We start from the raw sequence: 25,111 nt of genomic DNA on the forward strand, positions 1-25,111 counted from the left end.
ATATAAAGGTCTCTTTATAAATGTACACTGAGCCAGCTATGTAGACAGGGTAGTAATTTATGTTGTTAAAAGAGAAATAATATGCAGAAAAAAATGTTATGATTATTGAAAATCTTGCAGCATTGGAACAGAGAATCACTTTTAATCTGTGCCAACCACAAAGCACTCCACTTTCTCATTATACAAGTTGTTCCTGGTGTTTGCCAAGATTTGAAGCAACAAGATTAGGCGAAATTGTAGAACAGGTTAGGGCACAAGCCAAGGCCCCATACAAACTAAGAGTTTACAATTTCAAATTACATGCCTTACAAAGAAGTAGGAAGTGATATTATTCTAGCTTTTTTATTATAATCTAGCCATGCCTTATAGCCTCTACTATCATATAACTTTTCACGTGTTATACTATTACAAGTGAATTGTTTTAATGCTGGATTAGTGGCCATTTCTTTCTTCAAAACTACTAAAGGTGTTGGCAGTCTTGGGAGAAATTAAATGCTGGGTTCATGGTATCTATTACTGGAGACAATGTACATATCCTATAATGTAAGCAAATTGGAGAAGTAAGAAAATGTAATATTGATTAAATTTATTTTAACATTAGTTAATAAGGTAAAATAGTTAATCGTCCCACCAAAAAAATGGGAAAAGATGAAGAGAAAGTAGAAGAATTAAGTAACATAGTAAAAAAAAAAAGAGTTTTCTATGTGTATTCTTTACGTTTTAGATGCCCTCATGATATTGATGTTATATTAAAATGTACTTTATCAGCTGCTACTTTGACCTTTAATTCCAGGCAGAGTAGTTGCTAGGAAATTCTCTTGGTTTTACATCAATACACATAACAAGGTAAATGCGATTAAACAACACAATATACAGTACATGACACCATCATAACATTTTATAAAGCAGTAATGAAAAATAATATTGCAGACAACTCGAATACTTAAACCAATACAGTAAAACAGAATTACACTCCCATCCAGTAATGCATCACGTAAGTCCTTATAATATAAACAGAAAATAAAACATAATTTAAATTGGATAAGTAAGTATGTAAAAATGCATTTATAAAGCGCCTATCGCAGACAAAAATCACAAAGTACTGAACAATAAATTACAGAATAAAATGAAATATCAAAACAATATATAATATAGGGACAATATAAAAGTCACCCACAGACAGCAAAGCTACCCAAATACCTTTTTGAACAGATGAGATTTTAAGTTGACAATTCATTTCAGTAGATTCTGCTGATTTCAACATTAGTGGCTCATAAACCATGGTAAAAAGTTTCGAAAATGTAGAGTGATTCGGGTATGGAAAACAGAAATTAATAACATCCTAAGCTGCTTCATCCTCAAATACCAAGTAAGACAACAACCAAAGTACTGGACATTTTTAGGAACTTTTACTCAGGGGCAGAGTAGGAATGATGGCAATTTTAATTATTATCAATTTGGGCAGTGGAGTGTTATAGTGTCTGAATTCCTCTCGGATACTGTATTTGGATGGTGAATGTTCTGCCTGTGTCTACCCGTGTCTACGTGTAGTTTTCTTTTACCGCAGCGGTTTTCTCTTCACATTCCAAAGACATGCTTTTTAATGGATAATTAAAGACTCTAAATTAGCAACAAATTAATGTGAGGTTTAGCTTCTGAATTCCGTGTAATTCATTGACATCACACCTTTAATCTAGTGATTCTGCGACAGACCTTGACTTAAAGAAGCAGAACTGGGATGAGTAAAGTAGGGTAGTAGAAACTTGTCAGTCAAGGTTAATTTTATTTTAGACAAATTCTGAAGAATATGAATGACTTGGTAATCTCAAAAAATCTACTAACATTTTTTTAACGTTCTTAGATTACTTAAAGCAGGAAAAAACTGTATATGGGTCATCAGTCCATAACAAGACATACTCTCATCCATATTCATTCATATGGAGCTATTAATTAACTGAACCCACATGTTTGGTTAAACATCCAGGTAAAACTCTTACTGAACACATGATACTACCAGCAATAGTACTACTACTACTACTACTACTACTACTACTACTACTACTTTGGGAGGTGAGAAGGTACCAAAATACCTGGAGGAAAAACCCACACAGAAACCTAAAAAATGTGCAAAGTTAAAGCAGTGATTGAAATAACAATAACAGATGGAAGTGCCAACGATCATAGTGGTTTGCAGTTTTTATTTTTTTGCAAGTAAATACAATTAGTGCTATTAATGCCAAATACACAAAGCTGAAGAATTTAAACAAATTAAGATAGCTTGGAAGAGCCTTTTGTAATAAGTAAGATTAATCTTATTGTCTTCAGCTTGTTAATTGTTATATTCAGGACATGGTACCGTATCAGTGATTAGCAATGATTGTGCATATATGTGTTTAAATAAGGCACAGCTTTATGTTCTTGGGAGAGATTGAAAATATCAGTTATAAGAATTTCAGTCAGCAGATGGCGATAAGGAACTCCAAATCCATAAAGAATTACCAACTGCAAACTGTATAGAGCATACACACAAACACAAGCACTCGTAGAATCGTTGGCATATGCTACATTAATATTTACATACATAACTAGTAGATACACTATAAAAACAGAGCCACTTACTCTAATGAATTATATATTAAAGGTGTACAGTACTAGATTTTCTTTATTAGTTTCCCATCAGTTGTTTCATTATAATCAGTATCTGCTGTGTTTCAAGTACTTTGATGGACAAAGATTACAAATGAAGCATATAAATATAAACGCATGCATACATTTACACATAAATCAAACAATATATTTGCAGGCATATGCATACATATATAGATCTATCCATCCTTGTCTGATGCAAGGACAGAGTGCTTAGCAATGCTGCCTCTTGGATCAAGTGGGCTGGGTTTCAGTTCTGCATCCCAGATCTCCCTGTGTGGAATATGTATGTTCACCCCTTGTTAAAGTGTGTTATTTCATCTGTGTACTCTGAAAAACTCAAAAATGTATGTGTTACTGTAGATTGATTGGAAACTAAACTGTCTTGGTGATAGTGTGTAAGCCCAGTAATTCCAGCATTGGTTCCTGCTTTGCTTCCACTTCTGCAAAAAAACAGGCTCCACTACTGATGATTAGGAAAAGCAGATCTGGGAAATGGATGGATGGATTAATGATCCATTTACAAGCTCAAAAGGTGCCAGAGTCCATCCCAGTAACATCAGCTATAAAAGCATGACACAAGATTTCCAGAGATTCTACTACATCATTGGACACTCTTTTAATCATAAACACACTCACTCATATTGGTTCAGTCTAGAGTTACCAATTATCTTTATTTTAACAAGTTTGGGATGTATCTGTAGAAAACTAAAGCACAAACAAGAAGAAAATGCATCCTCTACACAGATAAAAATTGATCCAGGAACCTAGGATCTAAGAACTGTAATGCAGCATTTAATCAATGAGACTTAGTTCCAAAATGTTTTTACTTACTCAAAGGTTTTTTTTTATTTTGCTAGAAGCTACCTTTGAAGCCATCTCTTGAGTCATTTTCGGGCTAAACAGGCAACCACTTTTGGAATTAATATTGGTACTCACTGGCCATCAGACCAGAGCCTTTCTTGAGTCAGCTCTGAGTCAACCAGGCAAGTTTGTTTTATTTGCATTAAAAGAACAGCAATGTCCCACTCATTACCAGCAGGGATTTGCTTATCCCTTGATTAAAGGTTTGTAGGTAATATATATGTAAAATTAAAATAGAATGTGATGGACACTTACCCGCAGTGCTCCTGAATCTGTCCCATTGGTGACCATGATCAATCCATTTGACTGATTGGTTCTTAGACGCAGGGACAGATTAAAAAAATCTGTGTTATCGTTGATGTAATTGTACCTCAGATAACTGTTCTCTTTGAATTCTGCGGCAGATTCTAGAAATTTTAAAAAAGTATCAAAAGTTATATCATACCTAAAACAAATGGGATACATAAAACCAGCCATTGAAATCAACATTACATGGTGAATTTGGGCAATTCAGTGTTAATTCAGAAGTGGTGCTTCTTTGTCTAAATCTTCAATAGCGATCAAAAGTCAGGAATCAACAAGAAATATTTGTATTTTTGATAGAAATTACTATATCAAGACATTGCTGATGCAGAGCATGTCTTGAAGTATCAATTTCTATCAAAAACATCTTGCCTGAAGAAGGGGCCTGAGCTGTCTCAAAAGCCTGCATATTGTAATGTTTTTTTGGTTAGCCAATAAAATGTGTCATTTTGCTTGCCTTCTCATTGCATCCATTGCAATGGCTAACACGGTACAACACCATACTACTATCAACAACATGAAACTTGTCAGGTAATTCCATACATTTGATTACTAGTGTAAGCTTAGTTTAAAGGGTGGTTGTAATATTAAGAGGTTTGAAGAGTGTTCAAAAGATCATCAGACAGTATAAGTCGGTAAAATACAGAAACAGGTTTAATCCACTTTATACTCATCCCATTACTGTAGACTATCATTTATATAATCTACTCAGGTTTTATTACTAGTAACATTTTACAAATGAATTATGATACATAGTTAAGCCTGCATATACACTCTGTACTCTAAGATGATTTCTGGATTCTCAGTAAATGACACATTATTGTATTACACAGTTCTTCCAAGATGTGGAATATCTATAATTAACTGCAAAGCTTGTAATTGTGTCAAGTTTAAAAATGACAGCATTTTCTACTTCTAAAACTAGAAAAGGTAATTTACTCCTAACATGTACTTTCCCTTCCATCTTCATTTGCAGATCTGCTTTGAGTACATGATGTATCAAAACAGAAAATGCATCTCTTTGCAAATTTCCATTCTTTAATATAAAATACTGTTCCTGCAGAGGAGAAATCTCAATAGCTTGTTATCTTACTCGGTGCTTCTTTTCTTGCAGGAGCATAGTCTATATATTTTTTTCTGGTCCCATCACTTATGAATTTATGTATTAAACTTAAAAACAAAATAAATCAATGATAGACATTCACAAATGTGATGTTGTGCTTCAGACTTCTGTATCAACAGTCAAAGGTAATAGCTCTCTCAGAGGGTTTATTGTGATGTTTCCATTATAACGTAATGTTAGGTGATCCCATTTCTTTATTTCTACAATCGGTTTTAATACATATTTGAAGAATCTTTGAAACCATCCCATTCATTTAAAGGGCTGTTTTTCATTCTTTCTGACAGAAAAATAAAATTTAAAATATTTTTAAATTAATTTTGTCAGAAATACGCATAGTGTAACTGTTTTGTACTTTCATTTCAGTCATGATAAGGACATTAGTAAAAATTGATGAGCTACTGAGAGTTTTTAATTTTTAATAACATTGCTTATTTTTATTAAATAAAGTAAAAATACTACTCCTCGGCAGAACTAATGGTTTGTTGAATTAAGTAGGGAGGAGAGAGAAAGGATGGCACCTAGTCTGGGTCTTTAGAATTCTCAAAAACAAAATAGAACTAGAAGAATTCTTATGACTAAACAGACAATTACATACTCAAGAACACCAGTGAAAATTTAGGGGAAGTGCATTTCAGACTGAAGCCAGAAAGTTCTTCTTTATGCAGAGAGTTGTGGGAATCTGGCACAAACTACTAACTAATGTAGTTGAAACAGAAACCTTGACAATGTTTAAGAAATATCTGGATGAGATATTGGGATGGCTTGGCTGTTAGCTGAACAAACAACCTGGATGGACGGGATGGTCTCCTCTCTTTTGCCAGATTTCTCATGTTTTTATGAGGGAGAAAATGAAAAATGAACTAATTTATAAATAAGCATCACCAGTTAGAGATTTAGATAAATAGCATTGTAGGAGAATTATTGTGACTATTTTCACATGCGGCTTTTGTTTTTAGAAGCTGCTTAAAAGTACTGAACAGTTGACATATAATAATAATTTTAAAAATCTACCACTTACCGTTACATGAACACACTGTCTCCCAAAAATGGTGAGGTGTGATAAAGCTTGTCCTAGCTGTGGTGTGCGTTGAAATTCTGCTTGAATCCATCTGAACAGTAAATTTACAGCTTGGTGGACAGTTGCCTCCTCTGCACAGTCCACGTCTCACTTGCAGAGCTTTAAAACCATCTTTTTCCTCAAAGTTTTTATTTAATACCTTCATAATATCCAAACTGCTGTTCTTTTCCTTTAATACAAGTAGTGCTTCGAGTCCTGATGCAGTTGAATCTTGTTGGAGGCCTGCAATATGGACAGCCTGTTTTGTAACTCCAGGTATATCCCCCAGAATTTTCTGAATGCTCTTCCAGTGGTACCCAATAAACTCTCCAGGGGAAATCCCAGTGACTGAAACTGTCACACCATTATCCAATACATCTTGGGTGGCACGCCACACACACACATCAACTGAAGCAAATGATGTAAATTTGCCATCACTGACTGTCACATTTAAGGAATATAGACCTGGTTCTAGAATATCATTGGTAATGATTTTGCCATCTACTGAGTCAACTGTAAAATGCCCATTAACTGGGGACTCTGAAGCTAAAGAGTAGGTGAGCACATCATGAAGATCTTGGTCAGTAGCATGGATTTTCCCAATGACTTTGCCAGTAAATACTTTGTCGATGGTTGTGATGAAGATCTCAAGGGGTACTACTGAGGGCGGATATAGGCTCTCTTCTATTATTTTGATTTTTACAAAACACGAGGAAGAAAGTGGAGGATAACCACTATCTGTTGCCTAAAGTAAAGAAAGAAAAACACACACAAAAGACAGAATTTTAGATGGTTTCATGATCTTTTGTAGCATCAGAAAAATCAATAATTGAGCTTGTGCTTTATTTAATAATATTCATATTTGCTCATTGTAAAATGTTTAGTATGTGTGGTATATGTGCTTGCACTGTAAAACAGTAAAAAAACATCTTAAACAGAGTACCCTGATCCTTTTAGACAGGGTTTAATTGTAGGGTTTGGCTCAAAATTACAGGTTCTATTTAGGTTTTGTACCGGCATTTTTCACTTTTTCTTACACTGTCGTCAATACTTATGTCAATATAGAAGACTGAAACTTCTAATTGCAGCAGCTAAAATGATTAAAAAAAAGAAGATGTATTTATCTTATTTACACCGTCTAGGAGTCTACACATTTATTTAATCAAAGATAAATTGCATTGTCAGTGTTTACCAGTAGATGGTGCTGTATAAATCTCTACATGTCCCAGGCAAAGAAAAGCTTTGCTGTTTTCCACACAGGAAACTGACTCATTGACAAGGAATGAAAAATAAATGATGGAAGGTGAAGTATCAATTCAAAGAAAGTTCTTTCACCTACATACAGTATTGTAACAGTGACAGAATACACAAGGAAGATGGACTAAAAAGAACAAAATGAATTTTTCCCAGTGGTACATTTGATCTAACAGTTGATCAGTTTGGTCAAGGCTTTAAAACATTTCTTTGAATGCATTTCACAATATGAATGTGAAATCATGAAAAGGATCTTTCAAAAATACATTGTGTGACTGGGGTAAATACACATGCAACTAACTAATACAATGATGCAGGCTTCCTGGCATTTACTTACTTGTGAACTATATTAATTTAAAAACTCAGTTTAAGAAGGGCAGCATTGAAGCACTGGTGCTACTGCTCTAATGCCTCAGGCTCCATAGTGAAATACCCAGGACTGTTTGGTGTCTGTGTGGACCTTGCATAGTTTCCTTGTACCCCCGAGGGCTTTAGCCAGTTAATCCAGTTTCTTACACCTCTACAAAGATGTGCATGTTGAGTTAATTCTTAATATGAACGTGGATTTGTACCCTGCAGTAGATTGCTATACCATCTGAAATTGTTTCTTGCATTCTACCCAACTTTGTGCTTTAGAAAGACATTATAAAATAGATGGATACATATTCAAGGCAATGTTTCTGTATTCTATACTGTATATATGTATTTATCATACCATAATTTGGACACTCAAAATATTTCTATATATTATCGTGTGTTATCTATTTGCAAGCATTTCAAAACTTCATGACATAATTCTATAAAAATAATTTCACTTTGATTAAATGACATGCTCATTGTAACAATATTCATTGAAGAATAACCAGACTTTGGTTATTTATACTTGCCTGGATTTCTAACAAGTAATCTTCCTTTATCTTCTTTCTTAGAACAGCTGCTGTTGACAGAAGGCCATTTTGACTGATTTGGAAAGATTTCCCATCATGCCCACCAATTATCCGAAAAGAAAATGGAGGCCCATTTTTTGGAGTGTCCCTATCAATCACAAACAACTGTAGAATGCTGCTGCCAATTGGACATTCCTCCTATAATTAAAAAGTGTTTAGTTTTAACAATGAATTTGTTAAATTGTTTTCACCTACCTCAATTCATTAATAAAAGAAAACAGCTATTAATGATTTTGAAACTTCACTTACTTCCTCTGCTTTGAAAATAGACAATATGAAGTGGTAATATCTCAAGTACTTGTTTATTTATAAGAAAAAAGGCATCTTCCATGGAAACAATGACAAAATAATCAGTTATTGAAATCAGTTAGTGTAAAGGAAATAAAGTTGAACAGAGAAATCTGTCCTGTGTATTCCAGGACATACTAATAACACAATCTATTGATATCTACTGTAGTTATTGACACGTCAGTTTTTCTACACAACACAAACAGGCGCAAACTGTCATGAATGGCAAGAATAGACCACGGAGAGGATGTAATTAGATTTATAACTGCTTTCATTCAAACATAGTATAACTCAACTCCAATCATGGTTTTTGCTTTAATCAAATTTTTAACTAGAATCCATTTATTTACTACTAAAGCAAAACGTTCTTTTTGAGCTTAGTTTTATTTAACGTCTTTGTTATGAGTCAGAACCCATCCATCCATCCATTTTCCAACCCGCTGAATCCGAACACAGGGTCACAGGGGTCTGCTGGAGCCAATCCCAGCCAACACAGGGTACAAGGCAGGAAACAATCCTGGGCAGGGTGCCAACCCACCGCAGGAGTCAGAACCCTTAGTTGCTTTTTTTAGTTTTAACCACTAAATTTTTAATTGTGCCTGATTTCTTAACCAGCCATCAGTTTATAATGAGGTGCAAATGACAAAGGAACTATCAGCTCTCCAGCTAATATGCTTTCATTTAAACCTGTGTATATGCATCATGAAGTATGTGTGTTAAAACAATGTTTCCAATAAATGAGAGAGAAGGAAATGACCAAGAAGTACAAATTTGTTCCGGACCACAAAACATTCAGATAATGCTCTCAGAAAGTGAAAAATCTACAATGTGCTAAAGATTTGTCTTGGAAAAATGAAAGCACTAACAAGCCATATAATTAAACACCAAATTTCATTATCTGCTAGGCCTGGCTTCCAAATGAAAAACTGCAGCCACTACGGACCTCCAGGACTGGACTTGAGTATCCTGGTATAACTGTTGTGACAACAAAATTCCGTAAAATTTAATCAAACTAAACATTTGCATTGTTTTTTATGCAATACTATATGAAATTAAGTTGATTTCATAGTTTATACAAATAGTTTTGCACTTAAAAATAATATGCAGTTTAATTAATTCCACATAAATAATGATGCATTCTTCCTCTTTATATTTCCTTATCAGATAATTTTTTAATTTTATTAGTTTTTTTACCTGCATCGCTCTTAATGACCATAACACATTTCTAGTAGCCAAATATCAAAAACAACACATTAAACTAATGAAGAAAACAAAATGAATTCTTTACTTATGATTATGAATTAGAATTTATGAACTTAAACTGCAGCAATATGAAAGGTTCTTTTTTCATACCTGAATGACAAGACTATAATTAAGCTGGAAGAAGATAGGAGGGTTGTCATTGACATCAGAGACCTTTATGACAGCCTGAACATCACTGAACAGAGGAGGGTTTCCATTGTCCGATGCACGAATCATCAAAGTGTAACTGGAGTGCTACCAAAGAAAATAATAACTATTAAGAAATTAAAGGACACACCTCTGAAACTCTTAGAGTTCTGTTTTACTTCAGCCTTCACCCAAGGAGGTATTCTACTTAAAATAATGAATGTAATTTAACTGATATTAAGAAAAATACAAATTCTTTACTCAGACACTTAAATAGATAGCTGCAACACATATTTATATAACACTTTTTCAAAATGTGTAACCCAAAGTACTTTCCAAGAAATAGAAGGAAGAATTATAATGACATGGAAAAAAACATAAAGTGAAACACTAAGTGAAGGCACAATACAAACACGCAAATAAAAATTAAAAGTGGAATAGTTCCTAATGAAATTAAGCATATCTTAAAATACTAACATATATACAGTAGATTTATCCATCCATCCATTATCCAACCTACTATATCCTAACTACAGGGTCACGGGGGTCTGCTGGAGCCAATCCCAGCCAACACAGGGCGCAAGGCAGGAGACAAACCCCGGGCAGGGCGCCAGCCCACCGCAGGGCATACACTAGATATATTTTTAATTAAATTATTTATTTATTTATTAATAGCACAATCCAATCAAAGACTTCAAAACATTCTTACTTCCTCCCTGTCCAAATGATGTCTAACCCAGATATCTCCAGTGTCCCGATCGATACTGAACTGTTGCTGTGGATCACCATTCACAATGTTATAGAGAATCTGATTGTTCATTGGTCCATCAAGATCTTCTGCTGAAACCTTAAAATGAATACAAGTGTGTATTTAGAACAATGCAGTCATCACTGCAATGCTCAATATCATTTTTCTGCATCTAACTTTGCTAATGCATGTATTACATAAATTAAAAAGTTACAAGACTGTCACTGGAGAAAATGAACACACTTAATCATCTGTGTGAGAAAAAAATAATAAACAATTGTGGGTGCTAACATACAAAGTATGGGCTAAATCAAAAAATGCTTATACTATCCCTTTCATACTGTACCTTCAGGATGATCTCCCCCAGTGAAATATCCTCAGAAATTTCTGCATGGTATTCTTCACGATTGAATCGTGGGTGGTTGTCATTAATGTCAGTAATGTTTATAACCACCATAGTAGTGTCATTAAGAAAAGACGATCCTTCTCTTGCCCCCTCTAATAGCAAGTAGTATTCATGGGCTTGTTCAAAATCCAGAGTGCCATTTACATAAATAACACCTGAAAATAGATAAATAGTTTGAAATAGTTAAAATGGACTACTGTGAATGACTATTTCTGTTTTTCACCCAGTGCTGCTCAGACATATCAAAGCCTTCAATAAGATTAAACAAGATGAAGAATGCTATACTATGTGATGTTAAAAGAATAATGAATTTCACATGTTTTGAAATGACTCTTACTTTTTAAGCCCATAAATGTTATTTCAGAGGACATTATGCTGATGCAGGTGTCACACACATGAGACTAAGGAGCGGGCTAGAAGCCCTGCATCGCTAAGTGAAACAAGGGATAGGTTACATAGTTGAACACATATAAACTCTCCCTCTGTTGCAGCCCTAGAATGGAAGAGGAGACCTGTGAGGAACCCTGATGTCAATTCCAGAGCGACCACAAAGCCACTTTCCCCTTCAGGCCCTGCAAACATATAATCGACACTAGAAGAAGACAGTTAATCAGAACCCAGCAACTGAAGGAGCCTAAGTAACCCTCAGTACCATTACTGTAAAGCAACGGTGGGCACTGCTTTTTTTATTTTTTTTAAATTTAAAGTTATATAGTTGTTACACATTGCTACAATTATATGGGTTGTGGCAGATCCCAAACCTTTACCTTTGGTTTGTGCATTTTTTTCTCTTGCAGAGTCACACAGGGTTAAATATCATACCAAAAAAGTAACAACAAATGCATAGTGTTCTGGTTTTAGAGCCTTCTTCAGAAGTTGTTTCTCAGAATTGTAAAGGAATTAATATTCTACAGCAAATAATCTCTATATATAAAAGTCAATGTATGTGTGTGTGTATGTATGTATGTTCTAGCATCACTTCTGAACGGCTGGAGCGATTTTCATGAAACTTGGAACACACGTTTCTCATTGGTCGACTAAAGATACTGTTGGGTGAAATCAACCATAACCCAAGCTCTTCTGGGTAGGGTGGGGGGTTATCTTGCAGTCTTCTTTGCATATTATCATCCAGTTGACACTTGGAATGACCACCAGTGGGCGAACTGGAGGTGACTGCCAGCATTCTTTACGTTTGAGCACCACCGCGCCCCTCTTGCTTTTTGAAATTAAATAGAGTTGGCCCGTTCTGAGCGTCAGCTGGATAACATATACAAGACCGCAAGACAAGCACATTAGTGAGTCTTCATTGTTTGTTCATTTATTTTTATTTTTAACGTTGTGTTTTTTTTTTATTGTATTTTTCTCAAACAATTAAAAAAAAACACTTTATTTTCCTCCCGGGCAACACTGGGTATTTCAGCTAGTGATGAATAAGCAAAGAAGAAATTAAAAATTAGAACAAACAGAGCAATATGAAAATTGGAAGGACTTGGACACGTTTTAGGTGTTGGGAAAATATTTAATTCGAGTCTCCGATCTTCAAACCTGTTTCTTTTTTTTTAATGCAGTAGTAGACTTTGGGTCCCTTGGAAAGTTCATAACAATGCAGCTGAGATTACAAAAAATGCCGTATAAGAGCAACCACACTGTGCTTGAAAACTCTTTAATCCTAATATTTCTTGTGTATTTTCTGATACGGTCACTCTGGTTCTTACATGTCTTGCCTTTACTGACTGCAAAACACATCCTGTTAGAAAATTAGTGAAGGATATGACCTCTAATGTCACCGGCTGCGAAAAAGCATCTTCTTCTCAGCAGAGCATGGACTGTGATTTTGATAGAAAAGGCACTTATGGGCTAGTGTGTCAAATGCAACTGGGCGTAAGTTATAAAAAGAAGACGAAGGGTTGTTGACAGATCAGTCTATATAATACAATAATTCTGAATGAGAACCTCTTACACTAATTGAGTGAAAGGTATTAAAACTGGGAATAGTTTCATGTTACAATTTGATAAAATGAAAAACACATTTTTAATATAACTACTACTAGTGTGTGCCATTTCCTGCAAAGGTTTTTAAACCGGTTCTGCCATTGTCTGATTAGCACATTCCCATGTGCCCGCATGATTTTTGTGCTCCAGTTTCCTAAAGACAGGTTAAGTTGACTTGCCAAGACAGGCCAAGACCCCACATAACCCTGTGTCTATGTTATGCAGGCTTAGAAACTGATAGTGTGACAGATGGTGGGAACACATTGGCATTCAGGTCAGGATGAAGCACCCATTCCTTTACCTGGCAGGGACTCCAGGATTGTGGACAGATGGAAGGAGAAAGCCTTCCAAAATTGCATGCTACCCCAATACGATGGGTGGCGGCATTCCTGGACTATTATGCCCTTTTCTGCGCCCATAGGGTATGCTGGGAGTTGAAGTCCCAGGGGGCAGCCCAGCTGGCTTCTGTGAGAGACTGTTAGGGGATTTGGAAGGGACAGTTGTCCCTACTTTTCAAGGCTCGTGCCTGTAGTGCCCTAACATGGGAACTGCTCCTGGGTCCGGTATAAAAGGGGCCACCTCCATTCACTCAGGGACTCAGAGTTGGGAGGACGGAAACAACACTTGCTTGGATTAGTTTAAAAAGGAGTAGCAAAGGAAAGAAGGAAAGAAGGACTGTATTGTTGTAATTAGGGGAAACAAGACCAGTTTAGAATCAATTTGTTTAATAAAAATACCTTCACTTAAACCCCAACTATCAGTGTGTAGCTGTGTCTGGGGGTTTAGGGCTCAGTGACACCACTAAGCGGCCCATAATGGACTGATGGACCAGGAGACTAGAAGAATGTGATTTGAACAATGAGACATTGATAGAATCTTTGAGCACTAAAACGATTAGCTTGGTGTCTAAAACTTTATTTCATAGGTTCAAATGCCATAAGGAAGCCCTAAGTAAGACATGCTTACACGGCTTTTTTTAAAGTTGTTGATATTTGTTTTAAAGCCATTTTATCGCCTTCAATAAATGAACAAGTGGTGAATTGTATGAAGGTACTGTCCCTTAATTATAGACATGCTAGCAAAGGTTTGTTGAAAATTACACTTCAGGCAAATATACTCTGCTTACAAAACTTATTCTTACTGTTCACAGTTTCTGTTTACTTGACTTAGAGTTGCATTAAATTACTGTTGGTGGATTCTAAAAGCTCAAAGACATTAAAAATAGGATGTGTGCCAAATTACGTAGCCTGTAGCTTTAGTAGGGTTAAACAAGGCCTGTGTCATGATAAACACTGCATAATCTTCAGCTAAGAAGATAGGATTATACATGTTGGTAATAAAAGGTTCCCAAAACCAAAATATACAGGGTGTTCATAATATAAGAGAAACATTGTTCGACAAATAGAACATATATTATAATGCAGAAATGAAAATGTCTGTCCTATAATCAGAGCAAACAGAAAGGAATGAATGGAAGCATTGTTTCTGCAGCAGCTTCTATGTGGGGGACCACCCCTCTGCCTTAGTTTCTGAAGGGATTTTTGTCTGTTGATAATAAACTGATAGGGAACTCTTTCCAGGTAACTCATTATTCAGTGAGCGGCACAGTGATACAGCAGTTAGTAGTGCTGCCTCACAAATAGGTAGGACATAGGTTTGATTCCTCAGTCACAATATGGAGTTCACATGTTACCCCTGCTGTCATAATATTTTTTCTCAGGGTATCCAATTTTCCTGAAGTATTCTTAGTACATGTATGTTATTTTAATAGGTGATTCTCTGTGGACTCGGTATAAAAGAATGTATGTGTGCCATGGAGTGAACTACTATCCTGTGAGAAAAGACTCTGACTATCCCTATAATAAAAAGCTGGTACATATAGTAGATCAAATGAAGGATATCCATTTGGAAACAAGACAAGAAATAAATTTAGAGACAGGCAACTGAAGACAAAAATTGCATAAGCATAGAAGTATTTAGCTATAGCAACAGGTAAGAATTTTAGATAAAATAGCTAAACTTTCTAATTTATCTTTAGTTGTGAACAACTAAATAGTCTGCTTCTCAATGTGCCAGATGCCAGAAAGTGGAAGAAATAAATGTTGTGCTTAATCAGCTCCAAGGGCCTTTTAAATCAAGAGGACTTGGCTTGTTGATTTGACTAATTTAATTGTCTACACCTTGCTATAATGGGCGGCATGGTGGTGCACTGGGAGCGCTGGTGACTTACTGTAAGGAGACCAAGGTTCGCATCGCGGGTCCTTCCTGCATAGAGTTTGCATGGTCTCCCCATGTCAGTGTGGATTTTTTGTGAATGCTCTGCTTTCCTCCCACTGTCTAAAGTACTGCAATTTAGGTGGATTGGCAACACCAAGTTGGCCCAAGTGTGTGTGTGTGTGTGCGTGTGTGTGTGTGTGTGTGTGTGTGTTTGACCTGTGATGGACTGGTGCCCTGTCCAGGGATTATTCCTGCCTTGCACCGTACGCTAGCTGAGATTGTTTCCAGCAACCCTTGACCCTGGTCTGGTAGACAATGACATGACTTCACATATGATGAGACTTGTTGCTATTTATTTAACATATAGACACTGAAAATGCAGAACACCATAGAACCTTATAATAATGTATAAGAAAAAATTAAATATCATAAAACAACCAACTGCCATGCCATTTTAAATGATCCATTGTTTGTGTATGTATTCTGTTAGCACAGAACTAAGCTGTAGCTCAGACTACTTTAAACTAGAACGTGGTACCAGACAAGGATGTCCCTTGTCGCCACTGTTGTTTGCAATCGCTATTGAACCACTGGCGGTTCACTGCCGAAATTCTTATCAGATAAAGGGGATTGTCAGAGAAGGACTGGAACAGAAAATTTCTCTATATGCAGATGATATGGTCTTATATATATCAGACCCAGAAAACACTGTCCCCGCTGTTTTAACAGCACTAACAGAATTTCAAAAGATATCTGGTCTTAGAATTAATCTGAATAAAAGCATACTCTTTCCAGTGAATTCACAAGCATATAATATTAGATTAGACACCCTACCTTTTACCATAGCAGATCAGTTTAAATACCTAGGGGTAAATATCACAAGTAAACATAAAGCTCTTTATCAACAAAATTTTGGCATCTGTATGGAAAAAATTAAGCAAGACTTGCATAGATGGTCAACCCTTCATCTCACTCTAGCCGGAAGAATTAACATTGTTAAGATGAATATCCTTCCTAAACTTCTCTTTTTATTTCAAAATATTCCAATATATATCAATAAATCGTTTTTTAAACAGTTAGATTCAATAATAACCTCATTCATTTGGAACTCAAAACACCCACGTATCCGAAGAGCGACCCTACAAAGACCTCAGGCAGAAGGTGGCATGGCTTTACCTAATTTTCAGTTTTATTACTGGGCAGCAAACATACAAGCCATAAAAACCTGGACACAAATAAATGAACATACACAGGCTTGGTCCGCAATAGAAGTAAAATCCTGTAGTACTTCTTTATATTCCCTGCTCTGCTCTCCAATAAATGAAAGTTATCGCAAATATACTAATAACCCAATTGTGCTTTACTCACTCAGAATATGGAACCAAATTAGAAAGCATTTTAAGATGCAGTGGCACCTCTGCAAGAACCACCTCTTTCAACCTTCGCAAGTATATCCAGTTTTTAATACATGGAAAAGTTTTGGGATTAAAATGCTCAGAGATCTTTATATAGACAACATAGTTACATCTTTTGAACAATTACGTTCAAAATTCAACCTCCCAGCTACACATTTCTTTCACTATCTTCAAATTAGAAATTTTGTTAAACAGAAATTGCCCAATTTCCCCCACCTTGCACCCTTCACAATGCTGGAAAAAATACTGCTCAATTTCGAGGAAACAAACACTATTTCCACAATATATAAAATCTTATTAGAGTCCCTACCTTTCAAAGATCCAAGAGGACATTGGGAAGAAGATCTCTTAATCAATATATCAGAAAAGGAGTGGAAGGTAGCAAAGCAGAGAATTCACTCGAGTTCTATATGCGCAAAGCATAGAATTATTCAACTCAAAATTATATATCGAGCCCATCTGTCTCGCTTGAAACTGTCCAAAATGTTTCCAGGGCAGGATCCAACCTGCGAACGCTGCAACCAAGCTCCTGCCTCACTGGGTCACATGTTTTGGGCCTGCACCAAACTAACATCATTTTGGACAAAAATTTTTAAGTGCCTCTCAGACAGCCTTGGTATCACAATCCCTCCTAACCCATTAACAGCTGTGTTCGGTGTTCTTCCAGATGGACTTGAATTGGAGAAGGACAAGCAAACGGTGATTGCATTTACTACACTTTTGGCACGCAGACTTATTTTGTTAAATTGGAAAAATCCTAATTCTCCTCTTATAATTCAGTGGGAAACCGATGTTTTATATTATTTAAAATTGGAAAAAATCAAATTTTCAGTTAGAGGATCTGGACAAAATTTTTTCAAAACATGGCAGGATTTAATCAATATTATTTTAGAATAAGAGAAATAACTATTATCGCATTTAACTCCCTTCTCCATCTCTTATTTACATAGATATTTACTTCTCCCTTTCTTTTGTTTAATGTTGCCTTAAGCAATTTTCCTTTATCTAAGCTCTCCTCCTCAGGGGTGGGGTTTGATTAGTCTTCAAATTTGTTGGGTTATAAATTGATCTGTTTGTATGGAATGATTACAATGAAAATTAATAAAATAAAAATATTAAAAAAAAAAAAAAAAAAAAAAACAAGAACTAAGCTGTAGCGCACTGATACTCCTAAGATACTACAAGTACTTTACAGACATCGCAACACACAAACTCACCTCTTATTGAAGGAAGGCAGCATGAGCACCAAATACTTTTTATGGCTACCACTGGCTCTGTAGGCACATGGTACAATAAAAATTGCCAGTGGCAAAATCACAAACAATTATTCATAAATACTTTAAAATATGAAAAATTAGCAAATCTAATAGACAATTTGCTGCTGATTTAATGCAGGTTAGGTGAATTGATGATCCTAAACTGACCCTAGTGTGTGGTAGGGGTGTGTGTGTGGGTGTTCACCCTGCCATGGACTGGCACCCTGTCCAGGGTTTATTCCTGCCTTGTACCCTATGCTAGCTGGGATAGGCTCCAGCAGACTCCTGTGACCATGTTCAAGACTAAATGTCTGACTGACTGACCTTGCTGTAACCATTTCACAGAATGGCATACATATCCAACAAAGGAAAAAAATAGAAATTTTAATTTAAAAAGTGCAAATCAGTTTGCCAGTTTAAAGAAGTGCTCCTAGTTGTTGTCGCCCATTGCATGGCTGACTCGGGTCCCAATCTGGGATCCTGAGGTGGTTCGTCATGTGGTGGGTGCAGCAATGTGCTGTATCAGCGCAGGCTCCTAACCTCTCTTCCTCTCCTCCTAGTTGTTGTTTACTCTCATGTTTTAAGCAGTGACAGAACACTTAAGGAGTGAGAACATGTCCAGTTTTAAAATGTTTAAACATATGCTTCTTCATTCACTGTTCAGAATCCTTGAGTCTTATATGTGCACTCTTGGGAAGCAAAATCAAGTACTTTTTGGAATTACTAGCTTCTGCCCTTATTGATATCATAACATTCTCAAACCAATTTTAAACAAATTGAAGCCAAGGAGTATTAATCCTCAAATATTATTTTCTCCCCTCCTTTAACCGTCACCTCCCCTCCTTTAACCGTCACCTTATCGTGGTGGAGGGGTTTGCGTGTCCCAATGATCCTAGGAGCTCTGTTGTCCGGGGCTTTATGCCCCTGGTAGGGCCACCCAAGGCAAACTGGTCCTAGGTGAGGGATGAGACAAAGAGCGGTTAAACAAACCTCCTATGAAGAAAAACCATTTTGGACGGCGTTTTCCCTTGCCCGGACGCGGGTCACCGGGGCCCCACTCTGGAGCCAGGCCTGGAGGTGGGGCTCGATGGCGAGCGCCTGGTGGCCGGGCCTGCACCCATGGGGCTCGGCCGGGCACAGCCCGAAGAGGCAACGTGGGTCCCCCTTCCCATGGGCTCACCACCTAAGGGAGGGGCCAAGGAGGTCGGGTGCCGTGTGAGTTGGGTGGTGGCCGAAGGCGGGGACCTTGGTGGTCCGATCCTCGGCTACAGAAACTGGCTCTTGGGACGTGGAATGTCACCTCTCTGAAGGGGAAGGAGCCTGAGCTAGTGCGCGAAGTTGAGAGGTTCCGGCTAGATATAGTCGGGCTCACCTCGACGCACAGCTTGGACTCTGGAACCAATCTCCTTGAGAGGGGCTGGACTCTCTACCACTCTGGAGTTGCCCCCGGTGAGAGGCGCCGAGCAGGTGTGGGTATACTTATTGCCCCCCAACTTGGAGCCTGTACATTGGGGTTTACCCCGGTGGACGAGAGGGTAGCCTCCCTTCGCCTTCGGGTGGGGGGACTGGTCCTAACTGTTGTTTGTGCGTATGCACCGAACAGCAGTTCGGAGTACCCACCCTTTTTGGAGTCCCTGGAGAGGGTGCTAGAGGGCATACCTTCTGGGGACTCCCTCGTTCTGCTGGGAGACTTCAATGCTCACGTGGGCAATGACAGTGAGACCTGGAAGGGCGTGATTGGGAGGAATGGCCCCCCTGATCTGAACCCGAGCGGTGTTTTGTTATTGGACTTCTGTGCTCGTCACGGATTGTCCATAACGAACACCATGTTCAAGCATAGGGGTGTTCATATGTGCATTTGGCACCAGGACACCCTAGGCCTCAGTTCGATGATCGACTTTGTGGTCGTGTCGTCGGACTTGCGGCCACATGTCTTGGACACTCGGGTGAAGAGAGGGGCGGAGCTGTCAACTGATCACCACCTGGTGGTGAGTTGGCTTCGATGGTGGGGGAGGATGCCGGTCAGGCGTGGTAGGCCCAAACGTGTTGTGAGGGTCTGCTGGGAACGTCTGGCAGAGCCCCCTGTCAGAAGTAGCTTCAACTCCCACCTCCGGCAGAACTTCGACCACATCCCGAGGGAGGTGGGGGACATTGAGTCCGAATGGGCCATGTTCCGTGCCTCTATTGTTGAGGCAGCTGACCGGAGCTGTGGCCGTAAGGTGGTCGGTGCCTGTCGTGGCGGCAATCCCCGAACCCGCTGGTGGACACCGGCGGTGAAGGATGCCGTCAAGCTGAAGAAGGAGTCCTACAGGACCCTTTTGTCCTGTGGGACCCCGGAGGCAGCTGATAGGTACCGGCAGGCCAAGCAGAATGCGGCTTTGGTGGTTGCTGAGGCAAAAACTCGGGTGTGGGAGGAGTTTGGGGAGGCCATGGAGAATGACTTTTGGATGGCTTCGAGGAGATTCTGGTCCACCATCCGGCGTCTCAGGAAGGGGAAGCAGTGCAGTGTCAACACTGTATATGGTGGGGATGGTGCGCTGCTGACCTCGACTCGGGACGTTGTGGGTCGGTGGGGGGGAATACTTTGAAGACCTCCTCAATCCCATTAACATGCCTTCCAGTGAGGAAGCAGAGCCTGGGGGACTCAGAGGTGGGCTCCCCCATCTCTGGGACTGAGGTCACCGAGGTGGTCAAAAAACTCCTTGGTGGCAGGGCCCCGGGGGTGGATGAGATACGCCCGGAGTTCCTCAAGGCTCTGGATGTTGTAGGACTGTCTTGGCTGACACGCCTCTGCAACATCGCATGGACATCAGGGACAGTGCCTCTGGATTGGCAGACCGGGGTGGTGGTCCCCCCTCTTTAAGAAGGGGGATCGGAGGGTGTGTTCCAACTACAGAGGGATCACACTCCTCAGCCTCCCTGGAAAAGTCTATTCAGGGGTCCTGGAGAGGAGGGTCCGTCGGATAGTCGAGCCTCGGATTCAGGAGGAACAGTGTGGTTTTCGTCCTGGTCGCGGAACAGTGGACCAGCTCTATACCCTTAGCAGGGTCCTGGAGGGTGCATGGGAGTTTGCCCAACCAGTCTACATGTGTTTTGTGGACTTAGAAAAGGCATTCGACCGTGTCCCTCGGGGAATCCTGTGGGGGGTACTCCGAGAGTATGGGGTACCGGCCCCCCTGATAAGGGCTGTTCAGTCCCTGTACGATCAGTGCCAGAGCTTGGTCCGCATTGCCGGCAGTAAGTCGAACCCGTTTCCAGTGAGAGTTGGACTCCGCCAGGGCTGCCCTTTGTCACCGATTCTGTTCATAACTTTTATGGACAGAATTTCTAGGCGCAGCCAGGGTGTTGAGGGGGTCCGGTTTGGTGGGCTCAGGATTGGGTCACTGCTTTTTGCAGATGATGTTGTCCTGTTTGCTTCATCAGGCCGTGATCTTCAGCTCTCTCTGGATCGGTTCGCAGCCGAGTGTGAAGCGGCTGGGATGAGAATCAGCACCTCCAAATCCGAGACCATGGTCCTCAACCGGAAAAGGGTGGAGTGCCCTCTCAGGGTTGGTAGCGAGATCCTGCCCCAAGTGGAGGAGTTCAAGTATCTCGGGGTCTTGTTCACGAGTGAGGGAAGAATGGAGCGTGAGATCGACAGGCGGATCGGTGTGGCATCCGCAGTAATGCGGGCGTTGCATCGGTCTGTCGTGGTGAAAAAGGAGCTGAGCCGCAAGGCGAAGCTCTCAATTTACCAGTCGATCTATGTTCCTACCCTCACCTATGGTCATGAGCTATGGGTAGTGACCGAAAGAACGAGATCGCGAATACAAGCGGCTGAAATGAGTTTCCTCCGCAAGGTGTCTGGGCTTTCCCTTAAAGATAGGGTGAGAAGCTCAGTCATCCGGGAGGGGCTCAGAGTAGAGCCGCTGCTCCTCCGCATCGAGAGGAGTCAGATGAGGTGGCTCGGGCATCTGATCAGGATGCCTCCTGGACGCCTCCCTGGTGAGGTGTTCCAGGCACGTCCAACCGGGAGGAGGCCCCGGGGAAGACCCAGGACACGCTGGAGGGACTATGTCTCTCGACTGGCCTGGGAACGCCTTGGGATTCTCCCGGAAGAGCTAGAAGAAGTGGCCGGGGAGAGGGAAGTCTGGGCATCTCTGCTCAAGCTGCTGCCCCCGCGACCCGACCTCGGATAAGCGGGAGACAATGGATGGATGGATGGATGGATATTATTTTCTGCATATAACTTCGTTTTTTTGTTATCTGGTGCCATTTAAAAAGAGCTTGGCTATTTTCTAAGGAGTCACATTTTTATTAAAAAACCCCCTGTGGATTATACAGAGTGATAGCAATATTACATTATCCATATTAAAACAATTAATGTATGTAAGTCAATATCTTTCAATTGTATTCATTAAAACATATCAATATTGCTATAAAAGAGCAAGTTTGACCTGCTCAAGTTAGTCTGAAACTTGTTTTGAAATGCAGTATATTAATCAGTAATTAGTATCAAATATAACCTGACGTTTCATCTTTAATTAATTTGAGGATGTTGATTAGTGATACTGTATCTCCTTTCTCCTATTGCAAAAAAAATCAGCAATCATGTCCACTGATTTATTTTAAATTACCAGAAACATTCAAAATGTGTTAGGATTCAGTTGAAAATTTTCATTCACTATATAAAACAGATATTTTTATGGAAAAACAGACTTCATTATAGCTAAAGTCATGCAATCTGAACTATTTTCACATTTAAAAACACTAACTACAACCAAGCTAGACTGCTTTAGAGCCTAAAATAGTTAACTTTATTTCGTACCAACATTACTTGGATGTATCCTTACCCAGAAAATTAAACTACAATCTCTTTCAAATTATCAATTTGTTCCTTTATAACTATGTATAAGCAAAAATTGTTCTTTTCTGGGTCCCTGCTGGCTCTTCTGCGAAGTTCATTTGTTAAAGATGCAGACATAATCAATTAAAGTTAAGCTCCTCTGTACTCCAAAGTGATTTTTTTTTTTGTTTTTGTGAATTTTTTTGAAAAGAACATATGTTCTGGTAACCACATAGTCTACCATGGCAAAAAAAGTGAGTTGCTCAAGGCAGAGTAAAACCATATGTGAAGTCACATCTATCTGGCATCTCCCTCACTAAATTATTTAGGGACAGCACAATATTATTACTGTGATAGAATAAAGAATAAATGGCAAATCAAAAACACACTCTTCTTCGAAGTCAGAAAGTACAATCTCTTCATGGACCTGAACAGCTTAAGGACAATGGATCAGCTTCAGCTTTTGAAACAACAGGAAGTAGCAGGCATAACTGTTTACATCTTTCCATAAAAGATGGATCTTATCAGTTGTTGTTAAGAGTAAGTGAAACAGAGTAACTTTTTAAGGGTAAAAACAGACAGAAGTCAGGGCTGGGAAAGGATCATTATCAAATTAAGAAAAAGTCCGGTGATAGTCATAGTCAGGGAGAAATGCAAATCAATTAAAATACCAAAAAACCTGAAAAAGAAATGTCTCAATAAATATTCTTGCACTAGAGTCTTTTCTTTATCAGAATAAAGCTGCAGGAATTTTCTCAACATGTGGCTCATTCTTTTAGGATGGCTACAATGACCACATCCCCTTCCAGCTTTTGCCATCGGGCCAGAGATACAGAGCAATGAAAACCAGGACAAACCGCCTTAAAAACAGTTTTTATCCAAAAGCAATCATGGCCCTGAACTCAGAATAAAACTGCTCCATATCATTCAACCAATGTTCAATATAGACCTTAAGTCAACAAGTTCAATTTGTATATTTTGTAAAGTACTTTTATTACTATTCGGTTTGTTATTATTTTCTCTCTTCTTGTCTTTTTAACTCTTATTCGTCACACTGAGTAGACTGCACCTTCAATTTCGTTGTTCCTTTGTAAAAGTGACAATGACAATAAAGATCTATCTATCTATCTATCTATCTATCTATCTATCTATCTATCTATCTATCTATCTATCTATCTATCTATCTATCTATCTATCTATCTATCTATCTATCTATCTATCTATCTATCTATCTATCTATCTATCTATCTATCTATCTATCTATCTATCTATCTATCTATGATGTTGCACACTTATGCTGCATCACCTATATACATATCAGTCTTTGATACCTCCTTGTAATCCAGTCTGTACCTCATCATGGAGTAGGGGCAAACATCTAAGTTGGGCACTGTTCACTGAGACTGTGCCATCGGTGACGAAAGCTTTGGAAAAACAATCTCCTGGAGGGGAAAATACTCACTGAAGCTGTGCCATTATCTGTGAAAGTTTTGTCTGAAAGATTGTTCTGTTGGAAGAAAACCAGGGAACTCCACTGGCTACAAAATGTGTCAGGAGATAAAGCCAAAGTACAGTACTGTCAAAGCCAGCAGAGTAAACTACGAGATCCATGTTCAGCCGGGTATAAAGTAAGGCAGACTCGGTGTTGTTTTTATCTTTTTGTTCCATCCATCCATCCATCCATTTTCCAACCCGCTGAATCCGAACACAGGGTCACGGGGGTCTGCTGGAGCCAATCCCAGCCAACACAGGGCACAAGGCAGGAAACAAACCCCGGGCAGGTTGCCAGCCCACCGCAGCTATCTTTTTGTTGTACTCATAAATTAAGTTTGATCAAGTTTCTTTTCTCTTCCAAGATTATTTAGTATTTAAAATTAATTTTGACTTTTGGTCTTAGGTTTTGGATTCTTTAGGTGATGTAATTTTTTTTTATTTATCTCAACACCATTTTATTCACCACTGTTTCCTTTTTTATTTCTGAACTAATAAACTGCAGTATTATGTTTCTTAAATTAGTGTTGCTGTATTACCCTCAGAAAGAATGGTATTAAATTTAGGTTATCTAATGGGTTGTCTTAAGACTAAAATGTTTAAAATTTGTAATTTTAAAAACACATGTAGTAAATCCTTAATGTCTGTCCATGCCACATCGCCCTCGTTCAAGATCACTTATGACTTTCCAAGCTTCAAATGAAAATGCATACCGTTTATAAAATTAACTTTGAAGGGCCTTTGCTGTGTTATGTACTTTTACATAATGATGAAACTTCATTTGCCAAAGACATTTCTGCTAGTAACTCACTAAGGGCATTAATTATCATTCTCCTTTTGCTTTTTTAACTATATAGTACAATATATATTGTCTACCAGACTTCTGAAAA

At 38.6% G+C, this 25,111-nt stretch overlaps 1 protein-coding gene across 1 annotated transcript in view; it reads right to left on the reverse strand.

Moving 5' to 3' along the window:
- fat2 (FAT atypical cadherin 2) overlaps positions 1-25,111 on the reverse strand; it is a 203,723-nt gene that overhangs the window by 20,903 nt on the left and 157,709 nt on the right. Inside the window, exons 15-20 of the mRNA XM_028813216.2 lie at positions 10,966-11,180; positions 10,581-10,718; positions 9,836-9,979; positions 8,135-8,332; positions 5,955-6,738; positions 3,766-3,917 (exon numbers count right to left, since the gene is read on the reverse strand). Coding sequence (XP_028669049.2) covers positions 3,766-3,917; positions 5,955-6,738; positions 8,135-8,332; positions 9,836-9,979; positions 10,581-10,718; positions 10,966-11,180 — 1,631 coding nt within the window. The remainder of the gene's footprint in view (positions 1-3,765; positions 3,918-5,954; positions 6,739-8,134; positions 8,333-9,835; positions 9,980-10,580; positions 10,719-10,965; positions 11,181-25,111) is intronic.

Source organism: Erpetoichthys calabaricus, chromosome 11 (assembly GCF_900747795.2).
Source record: "Erpetoichthys calabaricus chromosome 11, fErpCal1.3, whole genome shotgun sequence".
NCBI lineage: Eukaryota > Metazoa > Chordata > Cladistia > Polypteriformes > Polypteridae > Erpetoichthys > Erpetoichthys calabaricus.